Here is a 23,580-nt window from a genome sequence, read left to right as displayed (position 1 = left end):
TTGGATAGACTTAGCCCTGAAGGAAGCTGCTTTCAGCCTCGTGATACAGACACAAAGTAAAGTATAAGAAAGTCATGATTTTCTCCCTGCTGGAAAGCTGGTAGTGGCTCTGTAATGTCTCCCTGAAGTCCTAGATTAAGTTTACACATTAACCCTGATTATGTGGCATCAAGTTGGCAATGACTCAGTTTTGTTGTAGTCTCTGTAGAGACAGGATAGAAACATAGAAACATAGAAGTCTGACGGCAGAAAAAGACCTCATGGTCCATCTAGTCTGCCCTTATACTATTTTTTGTATTTTATCTTAGGATGGATATATGTTTATCCCAGGCATGTTTAAATTCAGTGACTGTGGATTTATCTACCACGTCTGCTGGAAGTTTGTTCCAAGGATCTACTTCTCTTTCAGTAAAATAATATTTTCTCATGTTGCTTTTGATCTTTCCCCCAACTAACTTCAGATTCTGTCCCCTTGTTCTTGTGTTCACTTTCTTATTAAAAACACTTCCCTCCTGGACCTTATTTAACCCTTTTAACATATTTAAATGTTTCGATCATGTCCCCCCTTTCCCTTCTGTCCTCCAGACTATACAGACTGAGTTCATTAAGTCTTTCCTGTATAGTCTGGAGGACAGAAGGAAAAGGGGGGACATGATCGAAACATTTAAATATGTTAAAGGGTTAAATAAGGTCCAGGAGGGAAGTGTTTTTAATAGGAAAGTGAACACAAGAACAAGGGGACACAATCTGAAGTTAGTTGGGGGAAAGATCAAAAGCAACATGAAAAAATATTATTTTACTGAAAGAGAAGTAGATACTTGGAACAAACTTCCAGCAGATGTGGAATGCTGTGCTAGATCAAGTGAAGTGATCTTGACTTTAAAAGCAGGTAAAAATCAGTCCGACAGCAACGGCAGGCGTAATTTTTCAGGAAGGTTCTTTATCCAAGGAGGAATATACCAAGCATTAGAGTCAATAAAGCTACGGTTATTTTAAAAAATGTACTGCATCATTTGAAACTTTCAAAATAAGAGTTTTGGGTGGGGGGGAAACAACTCCTGGCCAATTTTGGAAAGTAATACTTATCTTCCTGCAAATACCTACTTTCAGTAGGCTGGTGTATCGATAGGTGTCATCTGACAACTGAAGGTTTCGACAGCCTTAATCTACTTTTTCATTTTAGAAAAATGAAATAAGGAAAGGGAGCTAGGAAAATAATATATCCCATTTGAAAGCCACTGCAAATTAAGACTTGTTGGAGTAACGTTTTTCAGAAGCTAGCTGATCAAGATAGCCAGAGCAGCTAACCAGCCTGCCTCAAACCAGGATATCAGGAAACTTTATCTAGAAGATAATTGAAGACACATACTGCAGAGGTCCTTAGGAAAATATTTACTTCTTTTGTAGCAAAGCTACACTAACTGTTTAAACTGTAGCTCTCTCTTGAGCAGTTACTATACAAAGTACAGTACTCACAATTCCCTATCTACTATTCTCAGTTACAATATTTAGCTAGTCTTCAGCCACCGCAAGCCACAATAATTCACAAGCCACTCTAAACCATACTAAGCCACAATACCACCAAGCCACACCTATGCAAAGGTGCATTAGGTATATATTCTTTTGTCAGACAATCAGATTATATTACAATCTGCATATTCACCGTGACTAAGCAGTTTTACATTGTTAAAGTTATTACAATTCTTCTCTCTGTGGCTTGGAATAATGCATCAGGTAGGCCCCAATCCCGACAAGACTTTCGAGACTTTTTGAAAGTCTTCAAGATTACTTTTCATCAAGTAAAATGACTCCATAATATATCATGTAATTAGACCTGTCAGAAATGGAAGACCGAGGGAATAACAGAATAACTCACTACTCTTCAGTCCTATCACCTTTTCAATCTGCAGTGTTGTAGCCCCCATAATTTCTGAAAACAAACTGTTCCATTGGTTGATTGTTCTCATCTTAGGAAACTTCTCAATAGTTCTATGTGGCTTCTCTTCTTGGCTAGTTTCCATATGTTGTTTCTTGTCTTGCCTTTTGGTGCTTTGGAAAATATTTAACCCCCTCTTCTTTGTAGACAGTCTTCCAATATTGGAACACGGCTATCATTGAGGTTTTGCTAATGGCCCAATGGCCAGGTTCAAATTGTCTTACTTTGGGCACCTTAAATGAATAAGGTTCTAATGTTTGGAGAAGTGGAAGGAAAGAGAAGACAAGCAAATTCCATTACAGTGGCAATTGCTCCACTGTTGGAATATTTGAAGCATCAGGTTGGAGACAGATTGACCTGAACCTAATATCTATCTAATGTGGTCACTAAAAGTCAACACAGGCCTGTTGGCACATAATCAATCAATCATGACATGGCTATTCTACTGCATCCATTTGTACATCCTACAAAAAAACAAGAGGATTGAATTATGCCTGATTTATGAACAGTTCACAAAACACAATTTCTTATATTGAAATTTCAATCTGTGTTGGCTCCCTGGTTAGAGTGCAGTACTGCAAACTACTTCTGCTGATTGCCGGCTGCCTGCAATTTGGCAGTTCTGATCTCACAGGCCCAAGGTAGACTCAGCCTTCCATCCTTCCGAGGTGGGTAAAATGAGGACCCAGAGTGTTAGGGACAATAGGATGGCTCTGTTAAAAAGTGCTATTGCTAACATGTTGTAAGCCGTCCTGAGTCTAAGGAGTCTAAGGCATTAAAAAAAATTGGATAAATAGATAAATAAATAAATTCCCAGAAATTAATCCAAAGCCTTGCCTCACTGCTTGGGGGGATGGTGGTTTTCAAGGACTTACAGAAGGCCTATCGAGTTGAAACCCTCCAAACCTGTTCCAAAGGACAGGTGCCATAAAAAAGAAGATATAGTATCCACCTGAGTTCTACCAGGTGGTCTTCTTTCACAGAAAGGAGTTGAGATGAACATGAAATTGGCAGCTCTAGAAGCTGAATAAATAAATCGAACAAATAAATAGATGAGATATTTTCTCCCAGATATTGGGAAAGATTGTAAACTTTGAACTGAACCTGGCCGCAGCCAACATTATTCTGTTCCTCAGTTGCCACAAAGAGGGGAAAGGAAGTTGGAATGCATTACTAGACACAACAGAGAGCTTTCTCCAGAGAACCAAGGTCGTCTCTACTGGCAACCGATAAGGTTGGGGAAGGAGTGCCTGAAGAGCCCGCAAATTAACCCAATTGGCCAACGTAACCTGTGACATTTGGGGATGGAGTTATTTCCCAGTTTAGTTATATTGAAACCATGGGGAAAAATGCAGATTTAGCTTTCCATTGAAGCTCTACCAATATGATGTACTCATTAAAGAAAACCTTTAAGAAAAAAACCAAGTCTCAGAGTTCTGATTTGCTTGGGTATGTTAGTCGGAGTCTTGACAGTGAGGTTGGAGCATAGTGATTGTGATATTTTTAATATATTGGGAGTGTTGCTTTAAGGTTCTGGGGGCAGTTTACTTATCCAAGTATTATTATTGTTTATGTTCTTATCTTTGCCGTGGTGAATCACCCAAAGTTATGACTCATAAGATCGGTGGCCATAGAAGGCTCATTTACAAACAAACCACTAGTCTCCATTTGTCAAGGACACTACAGATATCTATACTTCTTCAAGTATTTTTTATTGTCTACCTGCGTCCACCCACACATTTTAAACTGAACTGGCAAAGGTTGTCCTTTTTACTCTCTTTCTGGCCAATTATGTCACAAGAAGAGGAAACAGGACTAAACAGCAGTAATAATAACAGCATGAAAGACAGGAACTCAACCATGGAGTCTGTAGAGAGTAAGGAAGATAGCCTTGACAGAGACGAGCTAGATCAGTTATTAAAGTGACAAGGAGAAACATATAGTTTAAGTCGGAAACAACAGAAAGGCATGTGCAAATTGTCAGGCAGACAACTCCTTAATTCACATGAGCATTAGGGGATGAGGAGGGGTGACGTACAGCTAGGTTTGATTATTGTTATTATAGTCATGGTGGCACCGTAGTTGGAATACAGAATTGCAGACTCATTCTGCCAAGTGCCAGCAGTTCGAATTTCACCCGCTCGACTCAGCATTCCATCCTTCCAAGGTTGGTGAAATGAGGAGCCAGATTGTTGGGGCAGTAGATTGATCCAGTAAATCGCTTTAAAAGTGCTGCATAGGTCTCCAAGTGATAGTGCTAAATACTATAATCCAGTGACAGCAAACCTTTTTTTCCTTGGGTGCTGAAAGTGTTCTCATGCAGTATTATTATTATTATTATTATCATCATCATTATTAATATTATTATTATTTATTAGATTTGTATGCCGCCCCTCTCCGTAGACTCGGGGCGGCTTACAGCAATGATAAAAACAATATACATAATGACAAATCTAATAGTTAGAATCTAAAATAACAATAATACATTTAAAAAGTCTAAAAAACAAGAAACCCCAATACTGTATATAAAAACATACATAGTCATATCATACACAAAAAACTACATAGGCAGGGCGAGATGTTTCAGTTCCCCCACGCTTGACGACAGAGGTGGGTTTTAAGGAGTTTACGAAAAGCAAGGATTGTTGGGGCAGTAGATTGTAGGGGGCAGTTCTAATCTCTGGAGGGAGCTGATTCCAGAGGGTCGGAGCCGCCACGGAGAAGGCTCTTCCCCTGGGTCCCGCCAAACGACATTGTTTAGTTGACGGGACCCGGAGGAGACCAACTCTGTGGGATCTAACCGGTCGCTGGGATATGTGCCCACACCCATAATTCAATGCCCTCCATGCCCCCAGTGCATGCATGCATGACCCCATGCTGTCCCGCCCCATGCACGTGCAACCCTCTTTTCTCCCCGTGCATGCGTGAAAGACCCTTCCCCCGCACCCCATTGTTGGCCTAGCAGGCCCCCATGAAACCTCTGGAGCTGGAAATGGCCCATTTCCAGACTTCCAGTAGGCCCATTTTTTGCCTTCCCCAAGCTCCGGAGGCTTTTGTGGAGCCCAAGGAGGATGAAAAGGGCCTCCCCCATCTCTCTGGAGGCCAGAAACAGCTCATTTCCCAACTTCCGGTAAGCCCAGTAGGCCCAGTTTTTACCCTCCCCAGGCTCCAGAGCCTTTCTTGGTGCCTGGGGAGGCAAAAACGGGCTCCCCTGCCCATCGGAAGCCTCAAACAGTCAATTTACTGACTTACGGTGGGTCCCTTTTTTGTCCTACCCAGGCTCTAGAGCAGACCTGGGCAAAGTGTGGCCCGGGGGCCAGATACGGCCCGCCCGCTGTCTGTGACCGGCCTGTGGAGGTTGGAAGGAAGGAAGGAAGGAAGGAAAGAGAAATGAAGGAAGGAAGGAGAAATGGAGGGAGGAAGGGAGGAAGGAGAAATGGAGGGAGGGAGGGAGGGAGGAAAGAGAAAGGAAGGAAGGAAGGAGAAATGGAGGGAGGAAGGGAGGGAGGAGAAATGGAGGGAGGGAGGGAGGAAGGAAGGAAGGAGAAATGAAGGGAGGAAAGAAGGAAGGGGTGGGCAATTAATTTATAATTATAATATAATTATAATATATAATATAATATCATTATAACACATAATATAATTATAACATATAATATAATATAATTATAATATATAATATAATATATATATATAATTATAATTTATAATTATAATATAATTAACTCAGTTCTACCCAATAATATAGTATTGGGTAGAACTGAGTTAATTACCGGTATATTAATCCGCCCCTCTAAAACCATCCCAATTTCTCATGCAGCCCCATGGCAAAATTAATTGCCCACCCCTGCGCTAGAGGCTTTCTTGGAGACTGGGGAGGGTGAAAATGGCCTCTCCCTCCAAGGCAGGAAATGTCCTCCCAGAGCCTCCATGCCCTGTACTTACCTGGCATCCAAAACGGGCTGCATGGAGACTCCTGGGAGGGGAGGTATGGTCAGGGCCGGCCAAAACTCAGATGCCCCGCTGAGCATGGGCAATGGCTTGCGTGCCCACAGATATGGCTCCATGTGCCACCTGTGGCACACGTGCCATAAAGTTGGCCATCACGTCTGTAGTCAATACTAACAACGTTAATAACATTTTAGTCTTCTGGTCGATTGGATTTCTTGGCCTACACCATGGGGCTGACGACATTTTAGCCTTCTCCAAACTGAAACTAGCAATATCTCATGGTCCCGTGAGACCTTCTCACACAATCGGAAAATAACCACAACAGCACTCAGGATTCCGCAACAGCATTGTGCTGACCTTGTGAGAACACAGTCATGAATCACTCATTTTTAATCACTACTTGGCATAGTCCTTCATGATGTCCTACTGCTTTGGATGATTAACACTACATAGTCATCTGAATGTGGAAGAACAATGTGATCAGTTATTCATTGGGAACAAAAGATAGAGAGTAGAAGAAAAATTGTGTGTGTTTGTGTGCTTTCTTTATGTGCGTGCTTGCTATATACAGTGTTCCCTCGATTTTCGCGGGGATGCGTTCCAAGACCGCCCGCGAAAGTCGAATTTCCGCGAAGTAGAGATGCGGAAGTAAATACACCATTTTTGGGTATGGACAGTATCACAAGCCTTCCCTTAACACTTTAAACCCCTAAATTACCATTTCCCATTCCCTTAACAACCATTTACTCACCATTATTACTGGTACTCACCATTGAATAAGACACTTAGTGATCCTGATATTTATAAACATAATTATTTATTAACAATAAATTTTTTTGGGTTATTTATTTGCAAAAATTATTAGTTTGGCGATGACATATGACATCATCGGGTGGGAAAAAACGTGGTATAGGAAAAAAATCGCTATTCGCGAAGTTTGAAGCCGCGAAAATCGAGGGAACACTGTACAGAAGACCGTCATTCTTCCATCCCTTTGTATTCCCTTGTCCACTTACTTGCACTTAATGTTTTCATGCTTTGATAACTTTTATTCTATCAATCATCTACAGCAGGGGTGTCAAATTCAAGGACCGGGGGCCGGATCCTGCCTGTGGGGTGCTTAAACCTGGCCCTCAGGGCCACCCTGGAAACAGCGAAGGACTGGCCCGCGGTGCCTCTACCAGTGAAAATGGAGCTCGGGAGAGCTGCATATTTTCGCGGGCAGAGGGTTTCTGGAGGCCGTCGCAGCCGAAAACGGAACACAGGAGCCTGTTTTCGCTGGCAGAGTGCTCAGGCTACCATAGGCGTCCCAGACACGGGTGACATCAAGCTGGCCACAGCTTGCTCCTCAGCCCCCAAGGTCAAACACAACCCTGATGTGGCCGTCAATGAAATTGAGTCCGACATCCTTGATCTACGATATGATAGTAATAGCACCAACCCATCTAAGAGGCAAGTAGTATGACTTCAAAAGGATAAGCACATAAGTACATAGAGTCCTGGCGTTATGACCATAGTTCCCTCTAAGCTGAGCAGTGAGCAATCGCTCACTTAAAAATCATCATCAACTCAGAGTTTTCCAAACCTGCCCAGAAGCCGAGAGGGAAAGAGTGAGAGGGAAGGAGAGAGAGAGGAAGAGAGGAAGAGAGAGAAACAGGTAGAAAAAAGAGAGGAAGGAAAAGAGAAAGAGAAAGAATGGGAGTAAGGAAGAGAGAAAGAAAATCAAAATCTAGTTTGAAACTAGCTCAACTATTTAAGTGGCATTTTGATATCGATAGAGTTGCCCTATTATGAGCTCACTGTTATAGACACACAGTACAGTACTTTATTTTGAAATTCTCTGAGGCAAAACAGGGTGGGTTTTTTATTTGTTTGTTTGTTTGTTTGTTTGTTTATTATTTCTGTGCCGCCCAGTCCCAAAGGGACTGCCGCTCAGACACTATACTTTTCCGCCCACCCACCCCAAAAAATTAGAGGGAACACTGGTTATGACCACAACTGAGCCCAAAAGTGAGACATTTAGTCAGGAGCTGGACAACCAGTACGTTATGTTATTATGGGATTGTCATCTGCAACTTTCCTATGGAGTTTCTGACAAGCAGAGTCAACGGGGAGAAGCCAGGTGTGCTTTAATGATGGCACAACTCACTTAACAATAGTGGTGATTTACTTTAACAATCATTGCAAAAAAAGGCCATAAAGTAGGGCACAACTCACCTGCCTTGTTTATCAAGGGAAAGTTTGGGCTAAACTGTCAAAAGTAACTGAATTTAAACATGCATGGGATAAACATATTATTATTATTATTATTATTATTATTATTATTATTATTATTTATTATTATTATTAATTTATTTATTAGATTTGTATGCCGCCCCTCTCCTAAGATAAAATACAGAAAATAGTATAAGGGCAGACTAGATGGACCATGAGGTCTTTTTCTGCCGACAGACTTCTGTGTTTCTAAGAGGGCTACCTGTATTTATTTACTGATTTTGGTGTAGTGGAATGTAGTCTGGATTCCGAGAAGGGCTGCATTCCAAAGCAGCACAAAACAGGGAAATGTAGATAGCTGGTTGAGAGGAAGACAGTTATGAAGACTCTTCCTTGGGAGTTCTGACAATTTATCTTTAATAGTGTAAGTAGTGAGGAGGAGGAGGAGGAGGAGTAAGTATCTTTCATAATATAGGTCAGGGGTAGGCAAAGTTGGCTCTTCTTTGACCTGTGGACTTCAACTCCCAGAATTCCTGAGCTACCATGATTTGCTCAGGAATTCTGGGAGCTGAAGTCCACAGGTCAAAGAAGAGTCAACTTTGCCTACCCCTGGTATAGGTAGTGAATAGTATACCGTATTTTTCAGACTATAAGACGCACTTTCTCCCCCATCACAAAAAGTGGGTGGAAATGATGGTGAGTCTTAGAGAGAGAGAATATTGCAGTGGAGGGGGAAGGGCGTTTGTGTAGTGCTGATCAATTGTATGCAGCGGGGATTGCTGCTGCCTATCTCTGCCTAGAACAGCTGATCAGTTGCATTCTGGGAAGCAAATCCAACAGCCAATCAGCAAAGGCTCCAATGTTTCCTGGCGGCGGCAGCAGCTCAGCTCAGTTGACCGATGGTGGGCGTAATGGAGCGGAGCTCTGACGAGCCGCATGCTAGGGCTGTGACAATTTATTTATTTATTTATTTATTGGATTTGTATGCCGCCCCTCTCCGGAGACTCAGGGCGGCTAACAGCAACAATAAAGCAGTGTACAATAGTAATCTAATACTAAAAACGATTATAAAACCCATTAATATAAAAAACCAAACATACATACATACATACCATGCATAGAATTGTAAAGGCCTAGGGGGAAGAGGATCTCAATTCCCCCATGCCTGATGGTACAGGTGGGTTTTAATCAGCTTACGAAAGGCAAGGAGGGTGGGTGCAATTCTAATCTTTGGGGGGAGTTGGTTCCAATGTGCTGAAGCTGACCAGGCTATTTTCTGTTAGCTAGCTAAAGTGCGCCTTATAGTCTGAAAAATATGGTAAGTATGCTATCTTTAATCAGTGATTTTCAACCTTTTTTGAGCCGCGGCACATTTTTTACATTTACGAAACCCTGGGGCACATTGAGCGGGGGGGGGGGGGGGGGGCGGCTAAAAAAAGTTTGGACGAAAAAATTCTCTCTCTCTTCCTCACCTTCACACTATTTTTTTCTCCCTCCCTTTCTTCCTTCCTTTCTCTTCCTTCCTTCCTCTTTTTTGCTCTCTTTCTCTCTCCCTCCCTCCCTCTATGTCTTTCTCTCTCTCCTTCCTTCCCTCCCTCTCTGTCTCTCTCTCTTGTTTTCTTTCTCTCTTTCTCTCTCTCTTTCTTTCTCTTGTTCTCTCTCTCTTTCTTTCTCTCTCTCTTATTCTCTCTCTCTCTCTCTCTTTCTTGCTTTCTCTCTCTCTTGCTTTCTTTCTCTCTGAGCTTCGCGGCACACCTGACCATGTCTCGCGGCACACTAATGTGCCACGGCACACTGGTTGAAAAACACTGTCTTTAATTGTTTAAGTAATGACATAGATTTTGTAAATTGTTAACTAACATAATTACTTTGTATTTTATTTTGATTTATTTTCCCTTTTTAAAAATGATGTTCAGGTTTATTAGATTTTAGAATCCCTAATTTGATAAAACAGATTGGAGTCTTATTTACGGATAAGAAACAAACTGGGGTCTGGTTTATCTCTTTTGTGAACTCCAAACAATCTTTTCCCTTACAATTTACACTCCTTCTGATGTTAGACCTCATTTTAATAAACATGTGTGATTTTATCCAGTCCAATCAACTTTCCACTTGCATTTTTTGGGTGTGTGTTAACTATAAAATGGAGTGAAACTTGGGGCTTGGGGGTGCTCTCTCTCCTTTTTCAGACAGATCCCACTTTATCAGGATACCCTAATAAGCTGCTTTTAATTATCTTCCGATTCAATTACTTAATTGGGAAGGTAAATCGAGGCAGAATCTAAGGCTAAATTTAGCGACCACATTTTCCCGAAAATAAGACATCCCCTGAAAATAAGCCCTGCCTGAAAATATTTAAATGGATGTGCAGCTGGTCCTCACCATTTTCTGACTAGGGTTAGGGAAGCAGAGCTGGAAATCAGGTAAGATGGCAAAAGGAGCCCCTTCATGCCCACCCTACCATTTGAGAAACACTGATTAATCTAATCTTCATTAATTAAATTAATCTTAACATCCAGCAATTTAAATAAGCCATGATGTGCAGTCCGGACAACAGTATTGTGTTCAGTAAGATATCGTTACATGTTCACAGAGCATACTGGGAAAAACCGATTGGTTGCCAATCAGTTTCCGGTCACAATTCAAAGTGTTGGTTATGACCTATAAAGCCCTTCATGGCACCGGACCAGAATATCTCCAGGACCACCTTCTGCTGCACGAATCCCAGCAACCAGTTAGGTCCCAAAGAGTGGGTCTTCTCTGGGTCCTGTCAACCAAACAATGTCGCTTGGCGGGACCCAGGGGAAGAGCCTTCTCTGTGGTGGCCCTGGCCCTCTGGAACCAACTTCCCCAGATATTAGAATTGCCCCCACCTTCCTTGCCTTTCATAAGCTTCTTAAAACCCACCTCTGCTGCCAGGCATGGGGGAACTGAGATACTCTTTCCCCCTAGGCCTTTAAAATTTTATGCATGGTATGTCTGTATGTATGATTGGTTTTTATATAATGGGTTTTTAACTGTTTTTAGTATTGGATTATTGTTATATACTGTTTTGTTGCTGTTGTTAGCTGCCCCGAGTCTGCGGAGAGGAGCGGCATACAAATCCAATAAATAAATAAGTAAGTAAGTAAGTAGGTAGGTAGGTAGGTAGGTAGGTAGGTAGGTAAGTAAGTAAGTAAACAAACAAACAAACAAACAAATAAAACTGGCCTTCTAAACAAGAGTAATCCAGGTCTCACTAACCTTTGGAAACAGTGAGAAGGTTTCGTTGTCAATTGTGAAGTAGTACAGAAATTCGCCATCGTACCAGACGCTCTTTCCCACCGGCGAATTTTGTTTCGTCATTGCAAAGAGATGGCTCGGATCACAACAGTCTTTGAGAAGCTTCCTGGGAGAAAAGGAGAGAAGGTAAAACAACCGTGGTAGATATTATGGGAAGAGGCATTTGTAAGCTTTCCGGAGCACAATCAGGCAAATTCTCAACCCAAAACTGGTGGTAGGATCAAGATCCAGATATTTATTATTTATTTATTTATTCGATTTTTATGCCGCCCTTCTCCTTAGACTCAGGGCAACTTACAACATGTTAGCAACAGCACTTTTAAACAGAGCCAGCCTATTGCCCCCACAATCCAGGTCCTCATTTTACCCACCTCGGAAGGATGGACGGCTGAGTCAACCTTGAGCCGGTGATGAGATTTGAACTGCTGACCGTCAGATCTACAGTCAGCTTTGGTGGCCTGCAATACAGCACTCTACCTGCTGCGCCACCCCGGCTTAATTGGATTTGTATGCCGCCCCTATCCATGGGCTCAGGGCGGCTATGGTCTCTTTATAGGAGGTCTGTAATTTTAAACGTTACTTGGATCTCCTTTTTTGAAGATAGGGATGACTGCCGCTAGCGGCACTAGGTTGGGTAAGGAGCTAGTCCTGAAGGATTTTAAAAAATATGTATGTTTAGAGTTACAGCCAAGGTTGTGGAGAGAGTTTTTTAAGAAGTATGCACATAGTCCATCAAGTCCAATAGATAGAGATGCTTTTAGGTTGCGTAATGCCTTTCTAACATTATCTTCTGTAAAAATCGATTTGTGTTAGATTGTTTAATTTAGTTGTGGTATGACTAGGAAATATTGAGCATGAGACACTGCTGTTTACAAAGACTGAGCTGGAGAATGTGTTATATAAACTCCTATAAAAGTTTTTGGACACTAAAATGAATCCAGAGCTGTATGAGGAGTTACTTCTACCTCTCTTTTGTCATCTAAAGCAGGGTTTGAGGGGTAAAGATACTGATAAAATTGAATGGGTCCAAAAATGGGGTACAAAAACGGTGGAAGGTCTTAAGCATAAAACTTACCAGGAAAGACTTCATGAACTCAATCTGTATAGTCTGGAGGATAGAAGGAAAAGGGGGGACATGATAGAAACATTTAAATATGTTCAAGGGTTAAATAAGGTTCAGGAGGGAAGTGTTTTTAATAGGAAAGTGAACACAAGAACAAGGGGGCACAATCTGAGGTGAGTTGGGGGAAAGATTAGAAGCAACATGAGAAAATATTATTTTACTGAAAGAGTAGTAGATGCTTGGAACAAACTTCCAGCAGAGGTGGTTGGTAAATCTCCAGGTACTGAATTTAAACATGCCTGGGATAAACATATATCCATCCTAAGATAAAATACAGGAAATAGTATAAGGGCAGACTAGATGGACCATGAGATCTTCTTCTGCCGTCAATCTTCTATGTTTCTATGAGATGCCTCCAAAGACCTTGGCCGGTTCCTGCCATGTGCAACTAATGGGATGATTAATTCATCAGATGATAAATCACCCCCTTCTTTCTGTTCCTTTTGTTTCTAAGCCTACTTAGCGTCATATCTTTGCTAAAAATGGATTACATTTAAGCACCTGGAGATCACGAAGACAATACAGAAGGAGGAGATTCGCAAGCAGAAATTTGGATCATGTGGACTTAGGGGAAAGGAGGGGAGAATTGCAGAATGATCCAACCTTGTAATGTTACAGGGCAGAAGGCAGGCAGAAGCCTAATGCTGATTTATGGTCCCAACAGCATTTCCTGAAAGGAAAACACACTGACTTCAATGGGATTGACTCTTAGTTTAAATCGGAGAATAGCTGGCTGGGGAATTCTGGGAGTTGAAGTCCACAAGTCTTAAAGTTGCCAAGTTTGAAGGCCTCTGGTTTAAGTGGACACAAGATGCCCTTCCCTGCATCTGAATTATTTAAGATTCCTGTCACCATGTCAAGGAATGATCAAGCGTATTTGAGCATGCAAAGGTTGGTGCAATTTATGGGCTAGTGCAGTGATGGTGAACCTATGGCACGGGTGCCACAGGTGGCACGTGGAGTCATAGCTGCTGGGACGCGAGCTGTTGCCCTAGCTCAGCTCCAATTTGCATGTGTGTGTCGGCCAGCTGATTTTTGGCTCATACAGAGCCTCTAGGAGGGCATTTTTGGCTTCCAGAAAGCCTCCGGGGTGGGGGGAGAGGGGAAGCCCTTGGAGCTTGGGGAGGGCAAAACACAAACCTACTGGGCCCATCAGAAGTTGGGAAATAGGCCATTTCCTGCTTCTAGAGGGTCTCAGCAAGGTGAGGGCATTGAATTATGCGTGTGGGCACTCACACATGCACAATAGCGCACACAAACATTCTTTTGGCACCCGAGGGAAAAAAGATTCACCATCACTAAGTTAGTGTTTTGCATAGATATGGTTTACCCTTGAGTTATTGTGCAAAACCAGAAGTATTTAATAAATAACTTATGCGTGACATACGAATGTAGCTATGCAATGGATCCCCAGATTCACAGACTGAGCATTGTTAGTTAATAGTCGGGTTGCCAAGATTTCAGCAAACTGAACATGGAATTTTGGATTCCTCTCTCTCCCACCCCCCCAACATCACACACAAACCTCCACTGTGAAAGTTCCCTAAGCTAAAGTAGCCCTTGTTTCAATTTTACCTACATAATTAAAATCAAAACTCCTTGTATATTCTGAGGTTTGCCAATAGCAATTTATCTATTCCCCTCTTCCTGCTTAGCCAAATATTTATGCATATAACAGTCTTGGCAATTTAGAAAAAGGGTATTTCCAATTCCAAGTAATCTCCAACAGGGGCCAATCAAAGGATTCCAGAGAAATGAATGAGCTGGGAGTCCCAGTGTTCCCTCTAATTTTTTTGGGGGGGTGGGCGGAAAAGTATAGTGTCTGAGCGGCAGTCCCTTTGGGACTGGGCAGCACAGAAATATTAAATGAATGAATGAATGAATGAATGAATGAATGAATGAATGAATGAATGAATGAATGAATGAATAAACAAACAAACAAACAACCCACCCTGTTTTGCCTCAGAGAATTTCAAAATAAAATACTGTACTGTGTGTCTATAACAGTGAGCTCATAATAGGGCAACTCTATCAATATCAAAATGCCACTTAAATAGTTGAGCTAGTTTCAAACTAGATTTTGATTTTCTTTCTCTCTTCCTTACTCCCATTCTTTTTCTTCATCTTTTCCTTCCTCTCTTTTTTCTATCTGTTTCTCTCTCTTCCTCTCTCTCTCCTTCCCTCTCACTCTTTCCCTCTCGGCTTCTAGGCAGGTTTGGAAAACTCTGAGTTGATGATTTTTAAGTGAGCGATTGCTCACTGCTCAGCTTAGAGGGAACTATGGCTGGGACTAGAAGTAATGATAGGATAGTATTAAATCCTTTTTATAACCCTGTAATTCCTTATAGATAAATCTAACTCATAATTTCTCCCTTTTTGGTGCTGTTTAGACTGTACCTATGCAACTGCATTCAATTGTGGGCAGGGCTTCAACCTGAGCATGCATAAAGGAGAACAGTTCTGCGTTAGCAAAAACTTCAGAAGATAAGGATTTAGGGGTAGTGATTTCTGACAGTCTCAAAATGGGTGAGCAGTGTGGTCGGGCAGTAGGAAAAGCTAGTAGGATGCTTGGCTGCATAGCTAGAGGTATAACAAGCAGGAAGAGGGAGATCATGATCCCGCTATATAGAGTGCTGGTGAGACCCCATTTGGAATACTGTGTTCAGTTCTGGAGACCTCACCTACAAAAAGGTATTGACAAAATTGAACGGGTCCAAAGACGGGTTACAAGAATGGTGGAAGGTCTTAAGCATAAAACGTATCAGGAAAGACTTCATGAACTCAATCTGTATAGTCTGGAGGACAGAAGGAAAAGGGGGGGGGACATGATCGAAACATTTAAATATGTTAAAGGGTTAAATAAGGTTCAGGAGGGAAGTGTTTTTAATAGGAAAGTGAACACAAGAACAAGGGGGCACAATCTGAAGTTAGTAGATCAAAAGCAACGTGAGAAAATATTATTTCACTGAAAGAGTAGTAGATCCTTGGAACAAACTTCAGCAGATGTGGTTGGTAAATCCATAGTAACTGAATTTAAGCATGCCTAGGATAAACATATATCCATTGTAAGATAAAATACAGGAAATAGTATAAGGGCAGACTAGATGGACCATGAGGTCTTTTTCTGCCGTCAGTCTTCTATGTTTCTATGTTTCTATTTCAGAGGATCAGGGCCATAGTTCCCTCTAAGCTGAGCAGTGAGCAATCGCTCACTTAAAAATCATCATCAACTCAGAGTTTTCCAAACCTGCCCTGAAGCCGAGGGAAGGAGAGAGAGAGGAAGAGAGAGAAACAGATAGAAAAAAGAGAGGAAGGAAGAGAGAAAGAAAATCAAAATCTAGTTTGAAACTAGCTCAATTATTTAAGTGGTATTTTGATATTGATAGAGTTGCCCTATTATGAGCTCACTGTTATAGACACACAGTACAGTATTTTATTTTGAAATTCTCTGAGGCAAAACAGGGTGGGTTTTTTATTTGTTTGTTTGTTTGTTTATTTATTTATTATTTCTGTGCCGCCCAGTCCCGAAGGGACTGCCGTTCAGACACTATACTTTTCCACCACCACCACCCCCAAAAAAAATTAGAGGGAACACTGTAGCAAAAAAAAGTACAACAAATAGTTGGATGCACTGTGTATGCTTAGCCTGGAGATGGGAAGTTTGCTAGGAGACAAGGTTGCTGTTTGCAAATATGTGACGGACTATCATTAAGAGACAGGCCAGGATTGTTCAGAATGATTCCAGTAAACAGGATAAACAACAGCAGATTTATCCAGAGTGGACATCAGAAAGAGTACTGACACCACTTTGAAAGGCGGCGATATTCCTTTGCTGGGGAGGTTTAAAGAGGCAAATTAAAGATAATCATTAATCAGGCTCAGCCCAAGAATGACATAGAATAATCTAAAGAAAGTCTAAAAACAACACTAATTCAAAATACATGTCAAGATCTGGAGACTCTCTGGATTTGCATGCAAAATAAAGAAGGTTCTGTCATTAGAATTGGGGTGATCTATAGGCCTCCAGGGCAATCCGAGGAATATGACAACAAGATGGTGGATTAAATTACCCAAATGGCACTAAAGGGAGATATTGTGGTTATGGGTGATTTCAACATGCCTGATGTTGACTGGAATATCCCCAGTGCCCTTACATGCAAAAGAATATAGTAGAGGCCTTTACAGGAGCAGCTCTGGCACAGTTGGTTAAGACACCAACTAGAGGGGAGAATATTCTAGATTTAGTTTTTACGAATGGGAATTGGGTTTCAGAGGTCAAGGTGGGAGAAAATTTAGGTTGCAGTGACCATCTATGTTTGTGGTTTGATGTAAAAACTCATTGTGAGCAATCCTATAATGCAATCAAAGTATTGGATTTCAGAAAAACAAATTTTAATGCAATGGGGGAATATTTAGATAATGAATTAAAGGGGAGGGATAAAATGGCAGGAGCGAGAACCCAGTGGACTGTATTAAAAAAGGCCATCTTAAAAGCCACTGGACTGTATATAAGACAAATAACTAAAGGTAAAAGGAAGAAGAAACCGCTATGGTTTAGCAATGATGTAAGGGCTATAGTCAATGAACAAAAGGCTGCCTATAGGAGGTATAAAGAGTCTGGAAGTATAGCTGATAGGGAGGTGTATAAAATGAGACAGAAGGAGGCGAAACAGATAATATATGCTGCTAAAGCCTCAAAAGAGGAAGAAATTGCCAAATCTGTAAAGAAGGGGGATAAAACCTTCTTCAGATATATTAGTGATAAGAAGAAAAACTGCGGCATCACGAAGCTTAGTACCGGGAATAATACATGCATTAATGGGAATAAGGAGATCGCTGACCATTTCAATAGCTACTTCTGTTCAGTTTTCTCAAAAGACACCTTACAAAATAATACTATAGAGGGATATAGCATTGCTTCCAGCTGTACGGATTCAGCTCCAGTGATCTAAGAAGCCGATGTCTTAGAAGAACTTGAACGATTAAAGATAAATAAGGCAATGGGTCCAGATGGCATCCACCCCAGAGTTCTTAAAGAACTCAGATCTGTCATTGCTACCCCCCTGACTGATTTGTTTAACCAATCCTTGTTAACAGGAGAAGTTCCTGAGGATTGGAGAATGGCCAGTGTTGTGCCTATCCACAAGAAGGGCAGTAGAGAAGAAGCTGGTAACTACAGGCCAGTTAGCTTGACATCAGTGGTAGTTAAAATGATGGAGACTCTACTCAAAAAGAGGATAAATCAGCACCTAAAAAACAATAACTTATTGGACCCAAATCAGCATGGCTTTACTGAAGGCAAATCATGTCAGACTAATCTCATTGATTTCTTTGACTATGTCACAAAGGTGTTGGATGAAGGTGGTGCCGTGGATATTGCCTACCTGGACTTCAGCAAAGCCTTTGATACGGTTCCACATAAAGAGCTGATAGATAAATTAGTGAAGATTGGACTTAATCCCTGGATAGTTCAATGGATTTGCAGCTGTCTGAAGCGTAGATATCAGAGAGTTATTGTTAATGGCGAGTATTCTGAGCAGAGTCAGGTTACAAGCGGTGTGCCACAAGGGTCTGTTCTGAAGGATTTGCACTCATTATTTGCTTTTACATTGATTCCTATGGGAAACATTGTTTCATCTTACGAACTTTTCACTTTACGAACCTCCTCCTGGAACCAATTAAGGAAATTTTCACCCAAAATGGAATTTTTGGGGAGGAAAAAGGAGGAAACTGGGAGGAAGGTGGCGGGGAGGGGGAGATCTTTTGAGAAGGTGAGAAGAAAGCAATTAAGGGTTTTATTTTGAAAGCAGCTGAAAGAGGAAGTTTTCCCAACAATTTTGCAGTTCTGGTGGCAGTCACAGCAACTGAGCTGAAGGATGTCTTATATCAGTGACACACAGTTGCAATGATTACATTTTAACATCATTCACAGCGTAAATCTTGTGTAAGAACCATGCTAAAACAGGCAAAAGATGATGGACGGATGGTTCCAGTGATTTTGAATTTTTTTTTTCTTTTTATCCTTTCTGGGCTCTGGGTATATTTTTCCTATTGCAGTAAATGAGGTTAAATGTGTATAATTTTAGAAGAGCTGTGTGTGTACATACACTTTATATAGTAGATAATGTATATTATTGTGTGCCTCTATGTAATATGTATGTACACATATGGCATATATACATAGAATTAAGTAGTATATTTTGGATGTTCAGTAATAGTAAATAGATAGGGAAATGGAATCTCTTTGGGGCGAGGAGAGGCCAGGCACCCTAACTCTTGATGTGAGTGACGTCAAGTTGTCCACCTTTAAGCCAGTCACATGACATTTAAACCACCCCCTCTGGCCACATGATTCTCAAGCCACTCCCACTGTGACGTGTGGCCTGCACCTTCCTACAAATGTTTCTACTCCAGCGCAAATGTTTCCTAAATAAAAAGTTTACAATGAAAAGTATTATTCCAGGATATGGAATGATGTACACTACAATATTTATTATATTAGTAGATGCTTGGAAAAAACTTCCAGCAGACGTGGTTGGTAAATCCAGTGACTGAATTTAAACATGCCCGGGGATAAACATATATCCATCCTAAGATAAAATACAGGAAATGGTATAAGGGAAGACTAGATGGACCATGAGGTCTTTTTCTGCCGTCAATCTTCTATGTTTCTATGTCATATATTTTACAACTATGTTCGCAGGCCAGAGTCTAAACCAGATTATGCTCTACAAATTAACAGCAGCCACCAGTGAAACACAGCGATTTTTAATCAGTATTTGGCTGAACTCTTTTTAACCTAAACACAACATCATAAGGGCTGAAGCTTAAATTAAGTCAATGAAAGGTTTTATAGCTGCATTCACAGACTCTCCTAAACCGGACATGAGGATTTGTGAGCACAGTGTGCAAGAAACTACACAATGCTAAGAAATTTTAAAGTGGATTTTTTTTAACAAAAAAAGGGGGGGACAGGTAGGATGGGAATTAGCATGCTGTGTGAACTCTGTTTGCTTAATTTAAGAGTCAATATATTATATTCAGAAAAAGGTTGACTCAATAATCTAAATTAAATATTTGTCTCAACATTTGAACAGAAAGGATCTACAGGTCTAGATTTCCGTATCAACACGGACTCAATCCTAACTGTTCAAGACTGCCCAGCATGGAAAGGACACAGGGAAAAATTATTACTGGATTGTTCCGTACTCTATTATTTGTTTAATGGCCTAATGAAACCACAAGGAAACAATCAAAGTTCAGAGAGCACCAACGACTCCAAGGTTCAATCCTGAGTTACAGAGTTTATTTTCTGAAAGATGGTGTTTGCATCTCTCCAACTAAACCAGCCATCTAAATAGTACACACCATCAAGGGATTTACGTTCGGCAGGGAAGGGTCGGTTGACTGTCCCACAGACATGTAGAGCAACATCAGAGTTGCCGGCCTTTCAAGATCTGGCCCCATGCCTGTGGAACAGTCTTCCCTTGGAGCTTTGGGTAGAGGAGAATTTTCTCTGCTTATTTATTTATTTATTTTGTCCAATACATAATACACATTGAAGAGAATAGATATGTAATAATATAAGTAAAGAAAAGAATAGAAGAAAAGATACAAAAGTATAGGTGAACATATTTGAAAGGAAGAAAAGATAAATGAGATAAGGAGAGACAATTGGACAGGGGACAGAAGGCACACTGGTGCACTTATGCACGCCCCTTACTGACCTCTAAAGAACCTGGAGAGGTCAATCGTGGATAGTCTAAGGGAAAAATGTTGGGGGTTAGGGGTTGACACTACTGAGTCAGGTAATGAGTTCCACGCTTCAACAACTCGGTTGCTAAAGTCATATTTTTTACAGTCAAGTTTGGAGCGGTTAATATTAAGTTTGAATCTGTTGCGTGCCCTTGTGTTGTTGCGATTGAAGCTGAAGTAGTCATTGACCGGTAGGACGTTGCAGCATATGATCTTGTGGGCAATACTTAGATCGTGTTTTAGGTGACGTAGTTCTAAGCTTTCTAGACCTACGATTGATAGTCTGCTTTCGTAGGGTATTCTTCTGTAAGGCAATAAAAAACATTCCTCTTCGATTCTGCAGATTGAAACATCCTTGTTCTGGGGATCAGCAAGAGGGGAGGACACTGGAGAGGTTGGGAATGGTTTTAACAAGGTTTGTGGTTTTCTTAGATTTGTTCTCGTTAAGTGTGTGTATTGCCTACTGTCTGCCTTTATTAGTTGTATTTGGATTGCTGTTATGCCCTTTGTTAAAATGGCATTATAATTAAATGTTTATTATTATTGTTGTTGTTGTTGTTGTTGTTGTTGTTGTTGTCAATACAACACATCAAACGAGATCAGTATGCTGGACTTTTATCATCAGTCGGGCGCTTGCCAATGAAGCGAACCCAGACTTTTTCAAATACGTACAACATTGTTGTCCACCGTCTACTTAACTGGGTGTGACCTGCATAGGTTTATGCAACATTGCATTCAACCAGGCCCTGCACATTGTGTGAACAGCCAAATGATTTAAAAGATGAAAGTAAAACCATGATAGGCTAAGCTGATCAAAACAGCCCCACTCTTGAAATAAAGATAATTCTTTTTCCTATGCCTTAAAAAGAAAAGTACCTATAATCATTAAGAAAAAATCTTTAGCCTCAAGGCTAAGTGAGGGGACCTTCATCCTTTTATTTATTTATTTATTTATTCGATTTTTATGCCGCCCTTCTCCTTAGACTCAGGGCGGCTTACAACATGTTATCGGCAAAAGGATACAACTTTTTAAAATCCTGTTTGCAAGCTCCTTCGCCGAAAGGGGGGTGAGTGGTTTTCGATGTACAGTATATATGTGAGTTTAGCATAGTGGTTCCCAACCTTTTCTTTGGCCATGCCCCACCTAAGCATCTCTAAAATTCTGAGACCTCCCCCCACTCATGACATATAATTCTTATTATTCAAAAAGTGAACTACTCACATGGAGGAAGCTTAAAAGGCCATTAACTAAGTTAACCATTAACACCATCACTCTGCTAAACAAATAATTTTCTCAACTCTGTCAAACTATTTAGTAAGTCTGCACTACTATTACTACTAGTTTTTTCCTCATCATTCCTATAACCCATCTCTTCCCATGTATGACTGTGTGACTGTAACTTGTTGCTTGTATCCTTAAGATTTTTATTAATATTGTTTCTTCATTGCTTATTTGAGCCCTATGATGATCATTAAGTGTTATATCTTATGATTCTTGACAAATGTATATTTTCTTTTATGTACACTAAGAGCATCTGCACCAAAGACAAATTCCTTGTGTGTCCAATCACACTTGGCCAATAAAGAATTCTATTCTATTCTTAAACAAGGTTCTAGTAAAAATGAAATCCCCCCCCGCCCATGTGGGAAACCAGGGATTTAGGGTTTATTGTGGGTTCTTCTATAATAACAATAACAGAATTGGAAGGGACCTTGGAGGTCTTCGACTAAAATTGAGTGCAGTATTCCAAGTGTGGCCTTCTTCTGTTCCTATTACTAATTATTTGACTTGTTTATTGCATGTGCTATTTATTGTTGTAAGCCGCCCGAGTCCCATTGGGATTGGGCGGCATAGAAGTCAATTAAATTAAATTAAAAATTAAAATTAAATTAAATAGGCGGCTGGCTGGCTCTTCCTTAAAAACGACCGACCGAGACGCGCGTTTTAAAACCATCCAAACCGTTCTTTGTGCCATTTCAAGAGTCACTGCGCAACTCGAGCTCTTTGTCTGGCTCCGAGCGCGCCGCACCACCGGCCAAGAAAGGGGGGCGTTGCTCGGATCTTGAGGACTAGTCTCCCCCCCATTAGTCAAATCAGTCGTGCGGGCGGCGGGTGACCCCCTCCCTCCCCGCCCGCGCACCTCACCTGAACCCGGCGGCGGCGCTTGAGGTTCCTCCGCCAAACTCTGCCTTGCTGCCGCAGCACTCGGGCACGATCTCCTTCTCGTCCGGCAGCCGTGGTAAACCGGGAAGATGTAGAGCCAGCAAAGCACCAGGAAGCCCAGCGCGCTGGCGCCCATCGGCAGCCGGGGTGCGCGGCCCTTTGCAGAGCCCCAGCCCCGCCGCCATCCTCCGCGCTCGCGGGGCCACCTTGCCTGACGAGCCCGCCGGCTCGTGGTCGTCGTCAGTCCCGGGGTGCCTGAGGGCGGGAGACGACGGCGCCGGCGCCGCCGCCTTCTCTTCCAAGGACCGGCGGGGAGGAAGGAAGGCGACCCCAGACCCCCCATGCAGCGACGGCCCCGCTCTGCTGCTGCCGCCGCCGCCGCCGCGGACCTCACGCCCCGGCCGCGCGGCGAGGACGACGGAGGTGAGGAGGATGCCAGAGCCGGCCGACCGGCTTTCGCTTTCTTCTTCCCTTTAAAACCCAAAGCAGCGGGCAACAAAACCCCACCCCAAAACCAACCGCCGCCCGGGTTTCTTTTGGCCTCCCCTCGCTTAAAGGGGACGGCGGCGGTTCCCCTCGGCCGCCCATCTTTGCACCCGGCCGGAGAGGAAATGGGGCGCGGGGAAGGGCGAGCTGAGGAGAAAAAGCGGCAACTGAGGAGGAGGCGAGAAGAGGTGTGGCGCGCCGAGCGTTTCTGAGGGGAGATGCTCGCCTCGCCTCAGTCTCCTCTCCCGCCGCCCTCGCCCAGGTTGGCTGGCTTTCCCTCCCCCTCCCTTCCCCCCTCCCCGGGTCTCCTCCCCCCCCACTTCCTGTCGTGAGGACAAAAGGAGTCTGGGGGGGGGCGCGTAAAGGCTTGATTGAAAAGGGGCGCGCGGTGTGGGGGGGAGTTAAAAGAGACGCGCGGGAGGTTTTCCTGCCAACCAACCCCCCCCCCCCGAGAAAAGCGCGGGAAACGCGCCAAAGGGCGCCCCGTTTCTCCTCAGGAAAAAAGGAGGGAGGGAGGGCTGGGTTTAGGAACAGAGAAGGGGCGGCGGTGGGTGAGGATGGAGAACAGAGGGAATAAAAGAGAGAGAGAGGAACAGAGGACAAAGGAAATAAAAGAGAGAGAATGGAGAAGGGGAGTTGGGTAAGGATCGAGGACAGAAGAAATAAAAG

At 42.3% G+C, this 23,580-nt stretch overlaps 1 protein-coding gene across 1 annotated transcript in view; it reads right to left on the bottom strand.

Moving 5' to 3' along the window:
* ST8SIA1 (ST8 alpha-N-acetyl-neuraminide alpha-2,8-sialyltransferase 1) overlaps nt 1–22,704 on the bottom strand; it is a 57,185-nt gene extending 34,481 nt beyond the window's left edge. The window contains 6 exon segments of the mRNA XM_070754364.1: nt 11,345–11,489; nt 22,408–22,427; nt 22,429–22,466; nt 22,469–22,499; nt 22,502–22,570; nt 22,572–22,704. Coding sequence (XP_070610465.1) covers nt 11,345–11,489; nt 22,408–22,427; nt 22,429–22,466; nt 22,469–22,499; nt 22,502–22,570; nt 22,572–22,610 — 342 coding nt within the window. The 5' untranslated portion in view covers nt 22,611–22,704.
* Nucleotides 22,705–23,580: the final 876 nt, after the last annotated feature.

This window comes from Erythrolamprus reginae, chromosome 6 (genome assembly GCF_031021105.1).
Source record: "Erythrolamprus reginae isolate rEryReg1 chromosome 6, rEryReg1.hap1, whole genome shotgun sequence".
Taxonomy (NCBI): Eukaryota; Metazoa; Chordata; class Lepidosauria; order Squamata; family Dipsadidae; genus Erythrolamprus; species Erythrolamprus reginae.
This window is presented reverse-complemented; position numbering and strand designations above follow the sequence as displayed.